General features: G+C 47.1%; 1 protein-coding gene across 1 annotated transcript in view; it reads right to left on the reverse strand.

Annotated features, from left to right (window-relative positions):
- The window catches only part of LOC119176719 (sodium-dependent noradrenaline transporter), a 206,637-nt gene that overhangs the window by 45,127 nt on the left and 143,046 nt on the right, over positions 1-18,464 (reverse strand). The window contains exon 2 of the mRNA XM_075877215.1: positions 1,658-1,969. Coding sequence (XP_075733330.1) covers positions 1,658-1,907 — 250 coding nt within the window. The 5' untranslated portion in view covers positions 1,908-1,969. The remainder of the gene's footprint in view (positions 1-1,657; positions 1,970-18,464) is intronic.

An 18,464-nucleotide genomic window follows, 5' to 3' on the forward strand; every position in this document is an offset into this window, starting at 1 on the left:
CCCTAAGCGTCCGCTCTGCTTCATTCGGACATATGATAGAAAAAACTGCATACCACAAGTGGCTGCTGTAAAGAGAAATATTTTCGATCTTGTCTTTCAGCTATTCCCGTCCGCTGTAAATTTTGTGGGAAATTTCGTTGACATGGAGTTAATTTTCCAGCCTGTCACATTTAAGATGTAGTTTCATCGATGTGTTACTGCTAGCGGTATTTTGCGAACTGTAGCCTGATTCCGGAGAACATACTAAGTTTTACTGGGTTGTTAAAAAAACAAGAATACCCAACTGCCCAGTAATTAGACGAGAAGAGCACGAAATTTCACATAGAGGCAACGTTTTAGAGTGAATTGTCTATGTCGACAGTTGATTGACCCTAATTTAGGCGATAGGTCGTAGAGCATGCCACAAAGTATAAATAAAAATAGGAAAATAAAAATGCGTCGTGTGACGTGCTCTACGCCTTGTCACATAAAACATTTTATTCCTACAATTCTATGTTTTATTAGTCTGCCACCTGACCTGTTGTTCAATGGCTGATCAATGAAAATTTGACGAAACAACCTCGGCTCCATATTACGTGCCGAACACCTTGGAGGCAAAGCTTGTCCGTGTCTGCTGTCGTACCGCTGTGTCACGTAGTCACGGTCCATCATAAAAACGGGCGTGCGTCAATCACAATGGGCAAATCTCACTGCTCACTACCTGTCCACTAAAAATGAAGAGGGCCACAGTTGGCCCAACAAATAGTCGATGATGTCAGCGGAGCAGAAACACCCTTCCCTAAATGCCGCAGGTAACCGAAGACACGGCATGTAGAGGAGGAGAAAAAGAAGAACCCTAGTGTAAGCTGCCTTTCGACGCAGCTTTTCCACAACGTTGATGAAGTGGGAACACTCTTCCCTAGATGCCCCATCTCAGGATTGGCGCCGCTAGTGCCTCATCAGAGAAATTTATCTCAAGACACTGCGCGGTTTGCGCCTTCCCACGTTTCGCGTTAGTGGAGTTGAAACGCACCCCTACCCACACGCAGATCTTCTCACTTTCTTTCTTTCTTTCTTTCTTTCTTTCTTTCTTTCTTTCTTTCTTTCTTTCTTTCTTTCTTTCTTTCTTTCTTTCTTTCTTTCTTTCTTTCTTTCTTTCTTTCTTTCTTTCAAACGCTTTAGCGTTTTTTGTACATATGTTCCCGTTTCCCCATGCTGGTCGCCTTCTCCGTTGTCCTTCCCTGTATTAGGGCACAGCACAATACTTATATGTGTGTTTTGGGGGGCGGAGGGAAAATACTCAGGCCTGAATCCACGTTGGCATGCGGCTAGCTCCCCTTGCCAAACTGGAGAAGTCGGGCCGAATTCACAACGCTTCCTGTCAGTAAGCGCGCTTTGTCATGGGCCTGTGCCCATTGCCTATTACAATATCATGATTGGCTGAAATATTAGCTGCAAACTTTCTCAGCGTAAATATTTTCGTGATTATGGGCCAAAGTTATTCCACAAGTTTCGAGCACGTCAGTTGCGGTACCATCATGGTCATGAAGACACTAATACCGAAGGCCGCTGACGCAGACAGCACTGACGAAGCAAAGGCTACATGCTGAGACGAACCCGTGGGCCGCTATCGTGCCCCGCGTGCACGTGTGCAGATCAAGATACTCGGTAAACCTACCTGAGGACAAGGGTGTGCTTGTCGAGGAACAGTACCCGTCGTCCCGGATGGCCGAGTGACGCAGCTTGCGCACTTTGTTCTTCTCGAAGAACACTGGGCTGTCCTTCGACGGCACTGGCGAACGCGGCCCGGGGCTGCTCCTGTGCTGGGCCGGCTGCTGCGACCGCGGACTGGCCTCGTCGGCGGCCGGCACCAGAGGCTCGGCGGCCGGCGGCGACTTGGCGGCCGCCACGCTGTTGTTGGCCGGCATGGCGGGTGCCTCCTGCTCAATGGGCACCGTCCGGCCGCACCACTGTCCGGGGACCCACCAAGCTGCGAAGCACACGCATAGAGGATGATAGCACGCTTCCAAAATCTCTCCTTGGGTGACTGTCATATGCAAGAAAATGATAAAGCGCCTTGTTTTTAGTCTCCTTACGTCATTCGTTCTTTATTCATTAAATGATACCCACTTCGCAAGAGACGGGCACCGACAATTACACACACCTCTACAACCCCATCCCATCTCCATCCTCCTGCCCATCTCTCGTTTTGGACGCGAAGTAGCGCATTAAACCCATTTCTAGCTTGGCTTGTTTATGGGACCTGTCCCGGTGGTCTAGTGATTATGATGCTCGACTGCTGACAGGAAAGTCACGGGATCGCATCTCGGCCTGCACGGTCTCATTTTGATGGAGACGGAACGCCACAGAGGCCGGTGTACATAGGCGCACGTTAAAGAACTCCAAGTGATAAATATTTCCGGAGTTTTCACTACGGCTTACCTCGTAACCATGCGATGGTTTTGAAAACTCAAACATTAAGGGATAATATTATTTTCTTTTTTTTTCATGAAAAGGAGAGGTGGAAAATTGACGCCTCACGTTGTCACAGTTGAGCGCTTCTCTGATTTTGAAGGTGCAATTTGTGAATGCTGTGTTCTCGACATGTGTTTGTACAGTGACGTGGTGCACCACATGTTCGGCGTCCCCATCACCTGAATGGTTTCAGTATTTGTTGCTTCCGATCTTACGAGGCTGTCTCTCAAGTTCCTCCCAGTTCAGTAAATGTAACCCTCGGCAAGTGTGATTTTTCTCTTTTTCTCTCCTTGCCTTTCTATCCAATTTCTCTTTCCCCAGTACAGGGTAGCAAAACTGGAGATTTTCTTCTGGTTAACCTCTCTGTCTTTCACCAAACCGTATTCTCTCTCTATCTCCCTCTCAGTGTGTGTGAAAAGTGAAAGTGAAGGTCAAGTAACTGCTTTGGTCGACTGTGTTGAAGCGTCAAGACAAAATGTTACTTACGTGAGGTACCACTAGCGATCAAGCCAAAACAATATTTGTTAGATAAAGTTCGAGAACGTGAGGTAAAGTCAGCCAAAATTTCATTCCTGAGTAGTGGTCGCGTCTGCCGAATGGCTCTGGATTTGCAGTAACTGTGTGCGTTTCAGATATACCAAAGAGTAGAACTGAAACCTGATATAAATTTTCGGAGGCTTGTTTCGTGATGTTGCCAACTGGAATATACGTCTTCAAGAAATATTTTTGTAAAGTAGAGGTTTCAAAAAGTTGGGCTCAAAATAAAAATTAAAAATAAATAAGAAAAGTCCCTGAAATTATTCCAAAAAATGAACAGCATGGCGGCATCATTGTTCGCATTGCAGTTTCGCTTATATTGACAAAGTTGCTACTGTCCCGTTCAAAACAGCTGGAAATTAGGACCAATAGTAGGATGAATGAATGGATGGATGGATGGATGGATGGATGGATGGATGGATGGATGGATGGATGGATGGATGGATGGATGAACTTTATTTGGCCCTTCAGAACGTGTTTTAGCACGTTTCGAGCCGCTCCCACGTCGGAACAGAAAGACCAAGTCTCTCTGCTGCGTCACGGGCCCGGCGGACTGCCCGTAGCTGTTGTTCAAGTCCGGAGCTTGCAATAGCACCCTCCCATTTGGACGGCGTGATGACTACCCCGTAGCATGACACAGGGCACCACCAGATCATATGTTTCATTGTGGCAGTAGGAACATGTATTAGTTGGCTGTATTTTGGGATAAATTTTGTTCAATAGCGCGGGATTAGGGTACGCCCCGACTTGAAGAAGCCTGAGTGTCAGAACCTGAGGTCTGCTTAGTTTTCTGTGCGGTGGAGGGTATTGCCTCCACGCCATGTAAAGATGTTTTGTCAATTCATTATACAAGATGGGAGGGTCACGGTTCTCCAAGACATCAGCGCCGCGCCCCCCGATAGCTACGCGGTTTACTTGTCCTCGCGCCGCTATGTGGGCTGACTCGTTGAGATTGGGCGGGGCTCCCTCAATGCGTCCCATATGAGCCGGAAACCAAACGAGTGTGTGTGGCTCGATTTCTTTGTCCCAAAGAATTCGCAAAGCTAGTTCCAATATTGTTTCCTTGGCAAATGCTCGGACCGCTGATCTAGAATCGCTCGAATTAGAAAATATCCTCATTAAAGTGTACAGTAATTTATTATTAAATTATATGCATACACAGAACAGGCGAACACACAGAGGAAGTCGGGAGGGAACAGGCTGACAACTGCCACCTGCACGGGCACATCGCCGGCCCGCTCATTCCGGTAGGGGAAGCACAATGGAAAGATAGATAGGAGAAAAGAAAAGAGAAAAAAGAAACGAAATACACAGACTCAAACGCAAGCAAGTAATCATATGAAAAAATGTATATAAAAGCGGTGTCAAACCGGTTTTGTTTTTAGAATTTTAGTATAGGGCTCGATGGGCATGCATAGTCACGCCGAGCAGCACATCTTTCTTGGAAACAGGCAGTCATCAAGAGTCATGCAGTTATGTTCAATAAGCCCATATTTCCTGAAAAGCAGTGCTCGCAGCATGCATAACGGATGCGGAACACACTAAAATTAGGTGTTCTGATGTCTCACAGGAGCCCCACGACGTACAGTCATCAGCAAGCTTAACTCGAACGCCCCGCAGCGTGTCTTAATATGATTCGATTGACACCAGTGCTACGTAGCTTTGGGTTCTATACTGTCGAGATGTTACCAATGCATGCCGACATACTACCAAGCATAGCGAAGCATTAGAGAGTTTTAGTTTAGCGTGCGCAACCACCTAGCGTACGTAACGCGCGAGAGGGACCAAGAGTGCGCATGCGCTGAACCTAAAAGACATGCGTGCGCTTGCGCGCGCAGGGGATGCGCACGCTAGATCTCGGCGCTTACGTTGCACCCGATACGGCCGTTACATACTTTACCGGCGGCTCTCGCAAAATCTCGAACAGCCGAGACCAAAACAGACAAGATGGCTGCGACCGAGAACACTGTGGTGGCTGTGGTAGCGAACGAAGTCCGTATGAAGTTCGGTGCATTTAGAACCTAAGTAAATAACCTGAAGCCAATAGATGAACAGGTGAAGTGGATTGGGATTGCTGATAATGTTGTAGGCCCGTGAGCTCAGATTTGGGTGCATGTTAAAAAACCCCAGGTGGTCAAAATTTCCGGAGCCCGCTACTACGGCATCTCTCAAAATCATATCATGGTTTTGGGACGTTAAACGCCACATATCAATCAATGGGATTGCTGATAAGCTGGAGCACAACATTGGACGACTAGGCAACGTCATTTACGAAGAAGCAGGAACCCGATGGTGACGTAAAGCACTGCGATGAATTAACGAGTTGTGTATGGGGCTTCGTGTGTTGTGTGTGATACTTTTGAACTGCGGCGGTTGCGACGTGTGTCTAGCAGGAATATGTCACAATGATCGCCTGCAAAATCATTCCAAGTGTTAGAAAGTAAAGGTTTCTTCAAGTCATGCATTTAGCGTGAATGCGGATGGACGTTGGTGCTCTACGAAACTCGGGTGATTTTTCTCGCACATGGAGCTCTCATCATTGTGAAAACAGCTATTACGACATGAAGAATGGCACCTGAAGACGCCCCCGAAGATGGGGGTATTTTTGTATTGAGGGTTGAGCAACCCCACTTTTTTTTCTTTTGACTCGTGATCTTAGAAAATGTCTGTAGCAAGCATTAAATGTTAAATTGGCAGTAAGCGATCGTGATCGCCGTCTCTGTGCCTCCTGCGGCTAGTTCACCTAGCCTCCGCACCCCGAACCAGTACTCTTCTTCGGAAAAGATCGCCTAGTCTCATGCATTCCCTGACTTGTGTGTTGCTGCGTCGACGAATATTGGTTACTACGGCTTCTTGCTTCTCCAGGAGATGGCTGAAGCAACACTCAAAGACAGGCCTGTTGACGCTCAGGGGCTCAGGGGCAGTACACGTTTCAGATGTTGCGCACGGTAAACTAATGGTCTAGGACGCACCCTTAAACGCAGCGCGCAGCACGTTGCGGACGTACAGCCTTACGTACAATAAACTAAAATTCTCTATTATCTCGGCAACAGCGTCTCCCGCGGCTGCCAACAGTCAAACCAGCAAGATGGCGAGTTGGGCCAGTTGGTTGATTTTGAAAATTTTCGTTAAGCGCGCTGAAAAACGGGGGCCAGATAAAGTAGACAGGGCAGCGCTGTCCCGTCTACTTCATCGTGTCCAAGTAAAGTTTTCAAAGATCAGTAAAACCAGTGAAGACCATGCTGCGGAGCGTTCGAGTTAAACTTTCCTGCTGACCACTGTACATAACAGACTGTACCCACCTCCTTCATCATATATTCTTTCACGCACTAATACAGATTAAAGTCTTAGCTTATACAAGAGGGCTTCAAGGGTTTTAAGTATATTCTAGCTACGGCGGCTGCATTTTCAATGCAGGCGAAAATGTTTGAGGCCCATGTACTTGGATTTATGTGCACGTTAAAGAACCCCAGGGGATCAAAATTTCCGGAGCCCTCCACTACGGTGTCTCTCTTATCATATCGTGGTTTTGGGACTCTAAACGCCAGATAATATAAAAATGGTTGCTGTAACGTGCGCATTTACTGTGGCCAAACATTCTCGTTGGTGTTTGTGTATACATACATTGCGCGCCTCACTAAACATTTGTGGCGCTTTTTTCGGACATCTACAATTATTCGAATCCTATAAAGGAGCGGCAGGTGTTAAAGGGTAAAATTGCCATTTGTAGCAGAAAGTTATGAGGATATCCACCCAGACTGCTGAGACAGAAACGCTTCATAGTTGACCTTTCGTCCTGCTGAGAGGGCAACCTATATCAGAAGTGGAACGTGCCACAGCGAAACACAAAGACGTGCTGGTTCTATTTAATAACAAAGCACCACGCAAGAGCTACTGGTGATTCAATAATAAAAGCTAGAAAACAATTAAGCATGCTGTTTACATCTGAAAACTGCACCTGTATAGCAATATTCGCGGACGTAATGCCTCATCGCATGTCACGCATAGCGCCTCTCTGTCTTTTTTAAATATCGCTCGCTTAGTCCTCATGTATGTATCGCAATGCAGGCAGCAATCGTCCCACACTCTAATGGCTGTGCACTAATCGCCTGAAAAGGGTATATACCACGAAACATATATATGGCGGCTGTCATGATGAGCGGATACATAAATGTATAAGCATGCCTGAATGAATTCGCAAAATGGACTTCCCGCTTGGTGGTGTAATAAATGAGCATTTTGCGTCATTTGCGTGTAGTGCCCGGCATAGCTTGTGTGCAAATTGGAAATTCGTTTATAAAGGCACAAAAAGATCAAAGCAAAATTGAGCGTAGCAGGAAGAGAGACAGCCGACAAAGCGCCCTTCAAGAGCCGAAAAAAACAACAACAAGTGATTGTTGGAATTAAGCTGCTGCGAATAAAAATCTCGCATTAGCAAAGGGGTCGATACATAGCGGCCATGTGTAAAGGCGAGGGTCGGTTAGGGACATTGCAGCAAGAGGTTTTAGATAGAAACACGTGAACGAGGAAAAGCGAAACAAAGAAGATATTCAAGGCATGACGAAAGGAGGATTGGATATTCGAGGCCCCTATGCATCGTTTGCGGAGTGCAGTAATCGTTATCGGCCGATAATGACCCGAAGAGAGTCCAGAGCGCGTTCGCGCCTGGCGCCCTTAATTTTGGTCAGCGAGAGGCACACCACGCTACAGCTGTGATCCCGCAGGTTGTTCCCCCTTGATTGTCTTTCAGGCTGCAACGCGGCGGCGATTATTTGAGCGCGCTTTTTTCGGAGAGCCGAGAAATATGACACTCGTCGCGGAAATGCTAACGAGCGAGCGGCCTTGGGACGGCGGCAGTAGTGGCGATAGGGCACGCTGGTCGCGGGGGCTGACCAAACATCAATAGTTTTCCAGGACGTCCTAAGCCAAAGTGGGCGCCAATCTGACCGGCAGGTGACAAGCTCCCTTGGACCGGAAGGAATTATCTCGGTTGGCATGAACTTGCAGCACTTACACGCCTATAGCGGAAAAAGACAAGTTCTGGCCAAACGGGGACATTCATTGGAACACGGAAGAACCGCTTTGTCGGTGAGCTATCACTACAAGTGGACGTCGCGTAGCCGTTATCACCAGCACTTGGAGTAGTGGATCTGGTCACAAGCGTACGAAATAAGAAGGCTGTAGGAGAAGCGTAGGAGAAGCGTAGTCAGGTGAAGGAAAGTAAAGGCATATACGAAAAGATAATTTTCAGCTGGCGGGAGTGGGAGTTGAACTCGCACCATCCGGCACACGCCTACTGCGCTTTTGATAACGCACTATATAACTGACGCCAGCAATTAAAACAGGGTATCCGCCACCTTGGCCGTTAACTGCTCTGTACATCTAGGTCCTATAGGAGTCAATTGTGCATGCATACATAAATGCCCGAGAGAATGGCCGCGAGGATGGTAGAGCGCGGTAACTTAGTTGGTAAAACAGCGCATGCATAAGGATCCGACCGGAAGGGACAATTTTCAGATGGATCATCGGCCGGCCTGTAAAAGGCAGCTTTAGCCGACTTAGATCGTTCTTGATGCTTCGCTATATACGCATTTACTTCAGGGATTTCGGCGTGAGCAGACTCTGGCCTCGAACGGGCGTCGCATTGTTCTCCACAACATCGGCCAACGCCGAAAATTTGTCGACTTCCCTTGTAGTCGAGGCTTGAAGCTGTAGAAATAGGTTCCCACCTCCCCTTCCTTTTACCATCTCTGTGAACATCTAACAGATTATCTTGGCTGGGTTGCTGGGTAATACCGTTTCGCAAAAAGTTCGTGCTTAGGACAATAACCATGAATATAATGGGTGTATATTCACCTAAATCACCACTACAGGGTTGCCGACTCCGTTATCCACTTACGTAACCACGCAGCAAAATGACAAGCAGTGCCTGAATATCTTTAGTGCAAATAATACGTATACATCCTGTTGCAAAGGGTAGCCCATTGGTTCTGTCGCCTTCTGCTTGATTTCTCAACTGCATGACAGTTACCGTGCGCACTCCACCTTCCTTTCTCTCCTACTGCAACAGGCATCGCTTACATTTAGCCTGTTGTGATAAACCATATAGCACAGTAAGCTAAAGAGGGGTTGATACTAGCACTTGCTTCTTTATTGCGATATCACAGTATATGGACACTCTCGACTGGATTTCACTGCCGGCGTCGGCGTGGGCGTCGGCATCGATGTCATCATGCACCGTATATATATATATATATATATATATATATATATATATATATATATATATATATATATATATATATATATATATATATATATATATATATATATATATATATATATATATATATATATATATATATATATATAGCTGGGGCTACAAGTGGCGTCACGCGATAATTCACTGGTGAAGTTTCTTCAAGAACTGTGTACGGCCCGATAAACCGTGGCTGGAATTTGTCTCACAAACCAGGTGTGCGAATAGGCGTCAAAAGAAGCACTTCGTCTCCAGGTTGAAAGGATACAGCACGATGGGATTCATCATAAACCAGCTTTCTGTCTTGCTGTCGGGCTTCAGTGTTTATACGAGCACGTTGGCGGCTCTCTGCGAGCCGTAAAACGTTTTCCTGAGAAGAGGATAGAGATGAATCCACATGGCAGGTAAAGAAAGAGACGTCCAGGAGAGAAGTAGGGGAGCGTCCATAAACTAGGTAAAATGGTGAGTAGCCGGTTGTCCGCTGAATAGCCGTATTGTAGGCGAAAGTGACGAATGGTAGGACTACATCCCAGTTCTTGTGGTCTGGTTGAATGTAGGCGGCGATCATGTCAGAAAGAGTGCGGTGGAATCGCTCAGTGAGGCCGTTAGTTTGGGGATGATAACTAGAGGCAGTCTTGTGAGTTGTGCCAGAAGCGCGAAGAAGTTCGTTCACTAGTTGTGAAAGGAAGGCCCTTCCACGGTCACTGAGCAATACACGTGGAGCACCATGACGCAGTATAATGGCTCGGAGGATGAAATCGGCAATTTCAGGAGCTGAACCAGTAGTGACGGATGCCGTCTCGGCGTAGCGCGTCAAATGGTCAACGGCTGTTACTATCCATCGGTTTCCAGCAGCACTGACTGGAAGGGGGCCATAAAGATCGATGCCTACAACTTCGAATGGTGTGGCTGGGCACGGAAGAGGCTGTAGTGTACCGGCTGGAGCAGATGTGGGTAGTTTTCTAGATTGACAGGTAGTGCAGGACCCAACGTACCGAGCTACACTAGTGGTAATACCTGGCCAATAAAACCCACTTCGAAGGAGATCGTAGGTTTTGTGGTAACCAAGGTGACCTGCCGTCGGATGGTCATGAAGTGCTCTGAGGACTTCGGACCGAAGCGATCGGGGTAGAACGGGAACCCAGCGCTGACCGTCAGGATGGTAAATTTTGCGGTACAGCACCGAGTTGTCCAGCTTAAACTGCGAGAGTTGGCGACGGAGCCTCGCATTAGGTGGACGGGAACTGCCAGTGAGGTAGCCTAAAATACGTCGACAGTATGGGTCAGCCAGCTGTCGAGAAGAAAAATCGTGCGGGTCGTCCGGAGGCAGCTGGTCCATAGAGGCGAGAGAGGAAACCGCCGTAGACGTGGTCTCCGAGGGCGTGTTGTGCAAAGTGATTGCAGAAACGCTGAGGGGAGCCGCTGGTAGTGGGAAGCGAGAGAGAGCATTGGCGTCGCTATGCTTTCTGCCACACTTGTATACGATGTCAAAATCATACTCTTGTAGGCGTAGAATCCAGCGGCCGAGGCGTCCCGACAAGTTCTTGAGTGTCGAAAGCCAACATAAAGCATGGTGGTCGGTCACGATGGTGAAATGGCTGCCATGAAGATAAGGACGAAATTTCTGCACTGACCAAACGATGGCGAGGCACTCCTTCTCGGTGATCGTGTAGATCCTCTCGGCTGCGGAGAGGACGCGGCTGGCGTACGCAACGACTCGCTCTCGCGAAGAGTTGTCGCACTGGAGGAGCACGGCTCCTAAACCGTGGCCGCTAGCGTCTGTATGGAGGAAGGTCGGTGCACCATCGTGAAAGTGAGAAAGTACAGGATCGGTCGTGAGGGCACTCTTCAATTTGTCGAAAGCCGATTCACATTCCTGAGACCACTGAAAGGGCGTACGAGAAGCAAGTAGCTTATGTAGTGGTTCGGCTATGGAGGCAAAGTTTTGTATGAATCGCCGAAAGTAAGAGGCGAGACCAAGAAAACTTCGCAAATCTTTCGGCTTGTCAGGGCGAGGGAAGCGAAGCACCGCAGCAGTTTTCTCAGGGTCTGGACGAATTCCGTCCTTGCTCACAACATGACCGAGGGCCTCGATAGATCTGCTGGCGAAATGGCACTTCTTGGTGTTAATTTGAAGACCAGCGCCCGCAAGGCAAGTCAGGACCTCGTCCAAGCGTTGCAGATGTTGAGGAAACGTCGATGAAAATACAATGTCATCGAGGTAACATAGGTAAGTCTTCCACTTCAGGCCACGCAGTACGGTGTCAATCTAGCGCTCAAAAGTTGCGGGCGCATTGCATAGACCGAACGGCATAACATTGAATTCGTATAGGCCGTCCGGGGTTGCAAACGCAGTTTTTTCTTTGTCCTCTTCGTGCATGGGGATTTGCCAATAGCCGGAACGCAAGTCGAGGCTTGAAAAGTATTCAGCACCTTGTAAAGAATCGAGGGCGTCGTCGATACGTGGCATGGGGTATACGTCCTTCCTAGTGATCTTATTGAGTGCTCGGTAATCGACGCAAAATCGTACGGAACCGTCTTTTTTACGCACCAGAACCACTGGAAACGACCAAGGACTGGTTGAGGGTCGGATTATCTCCCGTTGCAGCATATCGTCTACGTTTTCCTCAATGATTTTTCGTTCGGCTAGGGAGACGTGGTACGGACGACGATGCACAATGGATGTTCCGTCGGTCTGAATACGATGTGCTGTAGCAGTTGTCTGACCCAGGCTGGATGAATGAACGTCAAAAGAGTTTGCATGCTTTTGCAACAAATCAAGCAGCTGCTGCTTCTGCGAGTCTGTCAAGTCCTTGTTGATGGCTGCTGTAAAGGCCGAGGAAGCAGAATGATCTCCAGGATGACCTTTAGAGGAGGCAGGGGTGAGAGGCACGACGCACACAGGCTCCAGATCGGCAACGCAGGCGACAGTAGTGCCCCGCGGCAGTAAAATTTTATCTGGTGTGGTGTTCGTAGCAGCGAGGACAGCTGATCCATCGTTGAAGCGAGCCACACCTGATGCGAGAGCTATGCCTTTATTAAGGCAACGGGGCAATGGAGTGACCAAAATGTCACCAGAGTCGACGTCGTTGGACAAAACTGTGACTAATTGATGTTCGTTCGGGGGTAACTCGATGTCTACAGCAGCGATGAGTCGAAGTGGCCTGTAGGTTTCGTCACTAAGCGAGTGGTCTGTGTCAGTAAGATGGACGACACGTTGTGCACAACAAATAGCCGCGGAAGCAGACGAAAGAAAGTCCCAGCCTAAAATGAGTTCGTGGGAGCACGGGGATAGCACAGCGAGTTGTATGTGATGAAGAATGTCGTCGATTAGCACACGGGCAGTACAGAGAGCGGAAGGGCGAATCATCGTTCCCTGGGCTGTAACCAGTGTTGGTCCATCATAAGGCGTCGTGACTTTTCGAAGACGGGTACACAAATCAGCACGAATAATAGAAAACCCAGCCCCAGTGTCCACCAAAGCATCAACGTCCACTCCCTCAACTGAGACTGCAATCATATTGTAAGGGCGCGCTGGAGGAATTGGAGTACTGTGTTGGAATGCAGTTTGTCCTCCAAAAACTGCATCGCTTAGTTTTTCCGGACGCCGATCAGAAGCGAGGGAAGCAGGCTGAAGAGGAGAAGAGGAGCGACGGTAGGGCGATGGTGAACGGCGTCTGGTTGATCGAAGACTACTGCGCAGTTTACCGGATGCTGGCGGAGATGGAGACCGACGCGGCGGTGACGAATAACGACGGCCCTGGTACAAGGCTCCTGCGATATAGTCTCGTTCGCGTATGTCGTACCTTCGGCGTTCATCTTGCTGGCGCTTGCGGCAAAAGCGTGAAATGTGACCACGATAGCCGCAATAATAGCACGTAGGGCGAGTCGATCGATAAGGAGGGTGGTAGCTTGTGTTAGATGCACCGGGAGAGAGAGCAGTGAGAGGGACAGACGATGGCTCAGGCGCTGGTGATGCAAAGCTCGTGGGAAAGCTTCTGGGAGGTGCGGCAGCAACCGACGCGTACGTTCGTGGTGGCGACGTCGAGCTGACGGTGCCTGATGGTGCGGCGACGGCATGCGAGAACGATGGGAGAGTACGATCGACAGTGGGCTGCAGGTGGGCCATATGGGTCATAGACGTAAGCTCCTCCCTGATGACATCCCGCAATGACGTTGATGAAGGCTGAATGGTACATACTGAAGGTAGTGTGAATCCCATTGATTCGAATTCTTCGCGTATTATCACCCTTATCGTTTCTCGTAGGTTTGGATCAGTCGTAATACGGGCCGCGTCACTGTCCGGTTGTAGGCGCATCGACTCAAGTTCTTCGAGGCGCTGACAGGTTGTCGCAACGTCAGCAACGGTAGCCGGATTCTGGATTGCAAGGGCATTGAATGCGACGGGTCCAATCCCCTTAAGAAGCTGGCGTACCTTGTCTGACTCTGTCATTGGGGTGTCAACCCGGCGGCAAAGTGAAAGGACATCCTCGATGTAGGATGTATATGACTCCCCGATGTGCTGTTTCCGAGTCGCAAGAGCTTTCTTTGCGAGAGCTGAACGAACAGCCGGTGTGCCAAAGACATGGCGAAGCTGATCTTTGAAGGCTGACCAGTCGGGGATGTCGATGAAGCTAGTGGTTGAGGAACCACGTCTTCGCGACACCCTTGAGGTAGAATGACACGTAAGCGAGTTTGTAGGTGTTATCCCACCGGTTAGCAGCGCCGACACGTTCGAAATCGTCCAGCCATTCCTCCACATCTTCCCCGCGCATACCAGCGAAGGGATGGGGCTCACGCTGGAGGCTGTTAATGACGTGAAAAGGCGCGGCACACGGTGGCGGAGTGGGAACGGCTGCAGCACCGACCTCTTCTTGGTGCGACATATTTCCGGACACCTGGCCCAAGCGGCGACCTGAACGTAGCTCCAGGGGGTAGAGTGGTCGAGAGGATGACGGGGGATCGAACAGCACGCTCCACCACGTATGAAGTCTTGGTTTGGAAGACCTTTATTAGGCCCGAAGAACCGGCAGCCGACAGCTGAGATGAACGGACCAAGATGATGATGATACGTGACAACGATCAGGATGCATCAGCAACACATGATAATGATGATAATGTACAGATGAAGAGGATTGGTATACTAAATGCCCACAATATATATATATATATATATATATATATATATATATATATATATATATATATATATATATATATATATATATATATATATATATATACGGAAACGAGAAAGGACGACGTACGAGGAAACACTTTTATTAATCACATACGTTTCGGCTGGTGGGCCAGCCTTCGTCAGTGTGACATGGAATGTAGCTTTCGTGGCCATTATATACATTTCTAAAATGTTTTGGGACATGCGCAATAGCAATCGGAAGTGATTCGACATGATTATACAAAAAGGCAAAATACATTTAGTGTGAAGATGCAATGCGTAAAGTAACATGGACACAGCGGTCACCTCTTATCGTTATAGCGAAATCAGTGCGAGTGAAAGAGATTTTAAAGTAAATATGCGCATGGTTTGGAAAGCATTAGGACAACCATGTGTGTATATTGAAGCACATGAACGAGCGGTATATATACTAAAGATAACCAGGTAAACTGAGTTTGTTAAGCAGGGAACAAGGATGGTTCTGGCGAAAACCAAAATAAGAAGTAAAATAACAGGAAATGAACTAGAAATCTGGGAAGGGTATGAGACACCTTAAGTGGTGCAAGGTAGATTAGCGAGTGTGCCTGCGTGTTCGTTTATTCCAGAGTTTAGTATACCGAACTTGTAGATTAGAAACGACTCGCGCATTTCCCGCTCATGATGTGAGCGGAAACCGGATTCCAGTACCGTTGCTTTAATATTGTCGAAAGAATGACCAGGTATTGCTAGATGTTTCGATAGAGGCAGATTTGGAAGGGTTTTGACATGCGACTTTTGATTATTAAACCGAGTTCTAAATGGTGTTTCTGTATGACCAAAATATTGTAGATTACAGATATCGCATTCGAGCATGTATACTACGTTGGAACTGTCACAATTTAGATTGCCTCTGATTGTTAACTGAAAGCCAGTGGATGAACTGGTGACAGCATGCGCAGTTACCATGTGCGCACACACCTTGCGCCGCGACTTCCCACAAGGAGCGCAGCAATTCTGTTTACGGGCAGCGAGCTTAGACGATGAAAGAATATCACGGAGGTTACGTGCACGTCTGTACACGACTCTCGGTGGCTCTGCGAATACATTTTTAAGGCGCTTGCTTTGAGTTAATATGTTATGGTGTCGCTTCAAAATCGCGGTGACGTTTGGAGCTGACGTTGAATGGGTGAGCACAAGGTTAACCTGGGATGTACACAACGCCTTGGGGTCAGCGTTGAGCAGGTCAATTCGGTTTAGTTTGTCAGCGCGTTTTATGGCGTCATCAATTATTCCCCGTGGATATTTACGTTGAATGAGCGAACGTTTCAGATCCTGGCAATTAGAAAGGAAATCTTCGTGGTTGGAACATATTCTTTTAAACCTATGAGCTTGGCTGTACGGTATCCCTGTTTTGCAATGTCGGACGTGACTGCTATGGAAATGGAGGAGTTGATGCCTATCAGCCAGTTTGCGAAAGAGATTTGAGGAGAGCTGTCCTTCGCTAGCTGTGACGGTAACGTCAAGAAAGTTTATCGTTGTTGATGAGTAATTATGGGTGAAGGTGATGGCGGGGTGGGCATTGTTGAAATTCTTAATGAAACTTAAAACACTTGCTTCGCCATGTGGCCAAATCATGAAGATGTCATCGATGAAGCGCTTGTAGAAGCATGGCTTCAAAGGTGAATTCTCTATGAAGTTAGCTTCCAACAGGCCCATAAAGATATTTGCGTAGTTAGGACCTACTCTAGTGCCCATAGATGTCCCGTTTCTTTGAACGTAGTGCGAGTTATTGAATTCGAAGTTGTTTAGTTCTAAGATGAGCTTCATGAGAGTACCAATGGTTTCACCATCAACTGGCTTGTCAAAGCAACAATCATTGTAAGCCTTGATGAGAGCGCAAATTCCATCGTTGTGTGGAATGTTTGTGTACAAGGACGAGACGTCAAGTGTTACCAGAAAGCTATCGTCGGGAACACCTATGTCTAAAATGTCTTTTAAGAAGTGATTTGTGTCCTTTATAAATGACGAGAAAGTAGGTGGGATCCTGTTTATGAGGCTATCGACAAACCTGGATAAGTATTCAGTTACTGTTCCTATGCCAGAGATGATAGGGCGTCCTGGGTTATTCACTTCACTTCATGTATCTTGGGCAGAAGATAAAATCTACCGGCAACAGGGCTGAGCGAATATATATATATATATATATATATATATATATATATATATATATATATATATATATATATATATATATATATATATATATATATATATATATAGAACTTGAAGGGAAGGCACGACAGGTCCGGGTATTTTCTATATTGAAATAACTTGAAGATAGCACATAAGAAAAGGATCGTATTTACTAACGTTTCGGCCGTGGCACGGCCTTCGTCAGAGTAAGTAGGTATGATACAATGCAGCCGCTTTTATAGGCTCACGTGATGAACTCTCGGTATTGCAGCTAGGACAATCAAAGTAAAAAATGGTAATCTGTCAGGATCTTGTGTTGACATGACTGACATGTGACGGGTGCATGAATATAAAAGTTTCAAATTTCCTTGCGCATCGACACGTGGGGCACAGTATGGTTGGCAGGACATGTAAAAGAGCTCAGAGGTAAAGAAACCACGGTTGACTAATATACAATTTAATATACACTAAAATATTTTACTAATCTAAGAAGTCGTGTTGTTATAGTGCGAGGCAGGTGAGCTTTCCTACGTTTTCATTGATACCTGAACGAATGGTGTTAAATTTGTGGATCAAGAAGGATTCCCTCACTTCCCTATCGTGATTTGTCTTAAAACCGGACTGAATAATCGTGGCCCTAATTTTGTCGAAACCATGGCCAGGCATACTGACGTGCTTCGACAGCGGTAGATTAGGGAGGCTTACGGCATGTGCACGGTGATTATTAAAACGAATTCTGAAACTTGTCTCTGTTTGACCTATGTACTGAGCACCGCAAGTTGAACACTCGAGAAGATAGATGACGTTGATACTATCACACGTGTAGTTCCCATTTATCTTTAAAGAAAAACTGGACGATGTACTTGAAACTGTTTTAGATGTCGTCATGTGCGCGCACACTTTGCAACGTGGTTTGTTGCAGGGATGACAGCCTTCATGATGTGAACACGTGGTTTTAGATGAGGTTAGTAAATCACGAAGGTTCCGCGATCGTCGGTAGACCACGCGTGGTTGTTCTGCAAAGATTCCTTTGAGCCGCTCGCTCTGTATTAAAATGTTAAAATGTTTCTTTAAGATATGGTTCACATTTGGAGCTGAGGCCGCATGTGTCAAAATTAGATTAGTCCGCGAACAATCTTTGGGTCTTTTGTTAGTACTCAGCAGGTCTGAACGGTCAAGCTCTTCTGCACGTTTGATGGCGTCTGTGATTATGCTGGCCGGCAAAAATTAAGTCCTCGAGATAACACACTATCTTCTGGACAGGATAACATTATAAATTTGTCATGTTACGATCTATCAATTGAGGAACGTAGTGTGTTATCTCGAGGACTTAATTTTTGCCCTGCAACAGGAGGCTATAGTGAATTTCAGTTGTTGAAGGATCTTCACAATTTCGAACGTAACATGCGCCTCCGTGAGTACTTTTATGATCGGTTCTCGGCTCACAATACCGATAGCTCATCATTGCCATCTTACAAGCATTGGACACCCCCCTCCCAAAGAGACAAATGTCTGGACCTTTATATCAGAGCTGTACAACGCGATGTCATGCAGGCATATAAAGAACGTACACCATTGCACCGCAACCTTACTGACAGAGAGCAACAAGCAATTGAATCCCTCGCTGGTCGTAATGACATAATTATAAAACCTGCAGATAAAGGAGGCGCCATTGTTGTAATGGACAGAAGCAAATATATCAGCGAAGGCCATAGGCAGCTCAGTGATGCATCATATTACAAGCGGAAAGATCATGACCCAACAAACGAGTTCAAAGATATTGTTCGTGATACCTTGACTGCGCTCTTTAATGATAAAGAAATAAGCTATGGCACTCTGAAATCCCTCATACCGTTGAGCCCA

Source organism: Rhipicephalus microplus, chromosome X (assembly GCF_043290135.1).
Source record: "Rhipicephalus microplus isolate Deutch F79 chromosome X, USDA_Rmic, whole genome shotgun sequence".
Taxonomy (NCBI): Eukaryota; Metazoa; Arthropoda; class Arachnida; order Ixodida; family Ixodidae; genus Rhipicephalus; species Rhipicephalus microplus.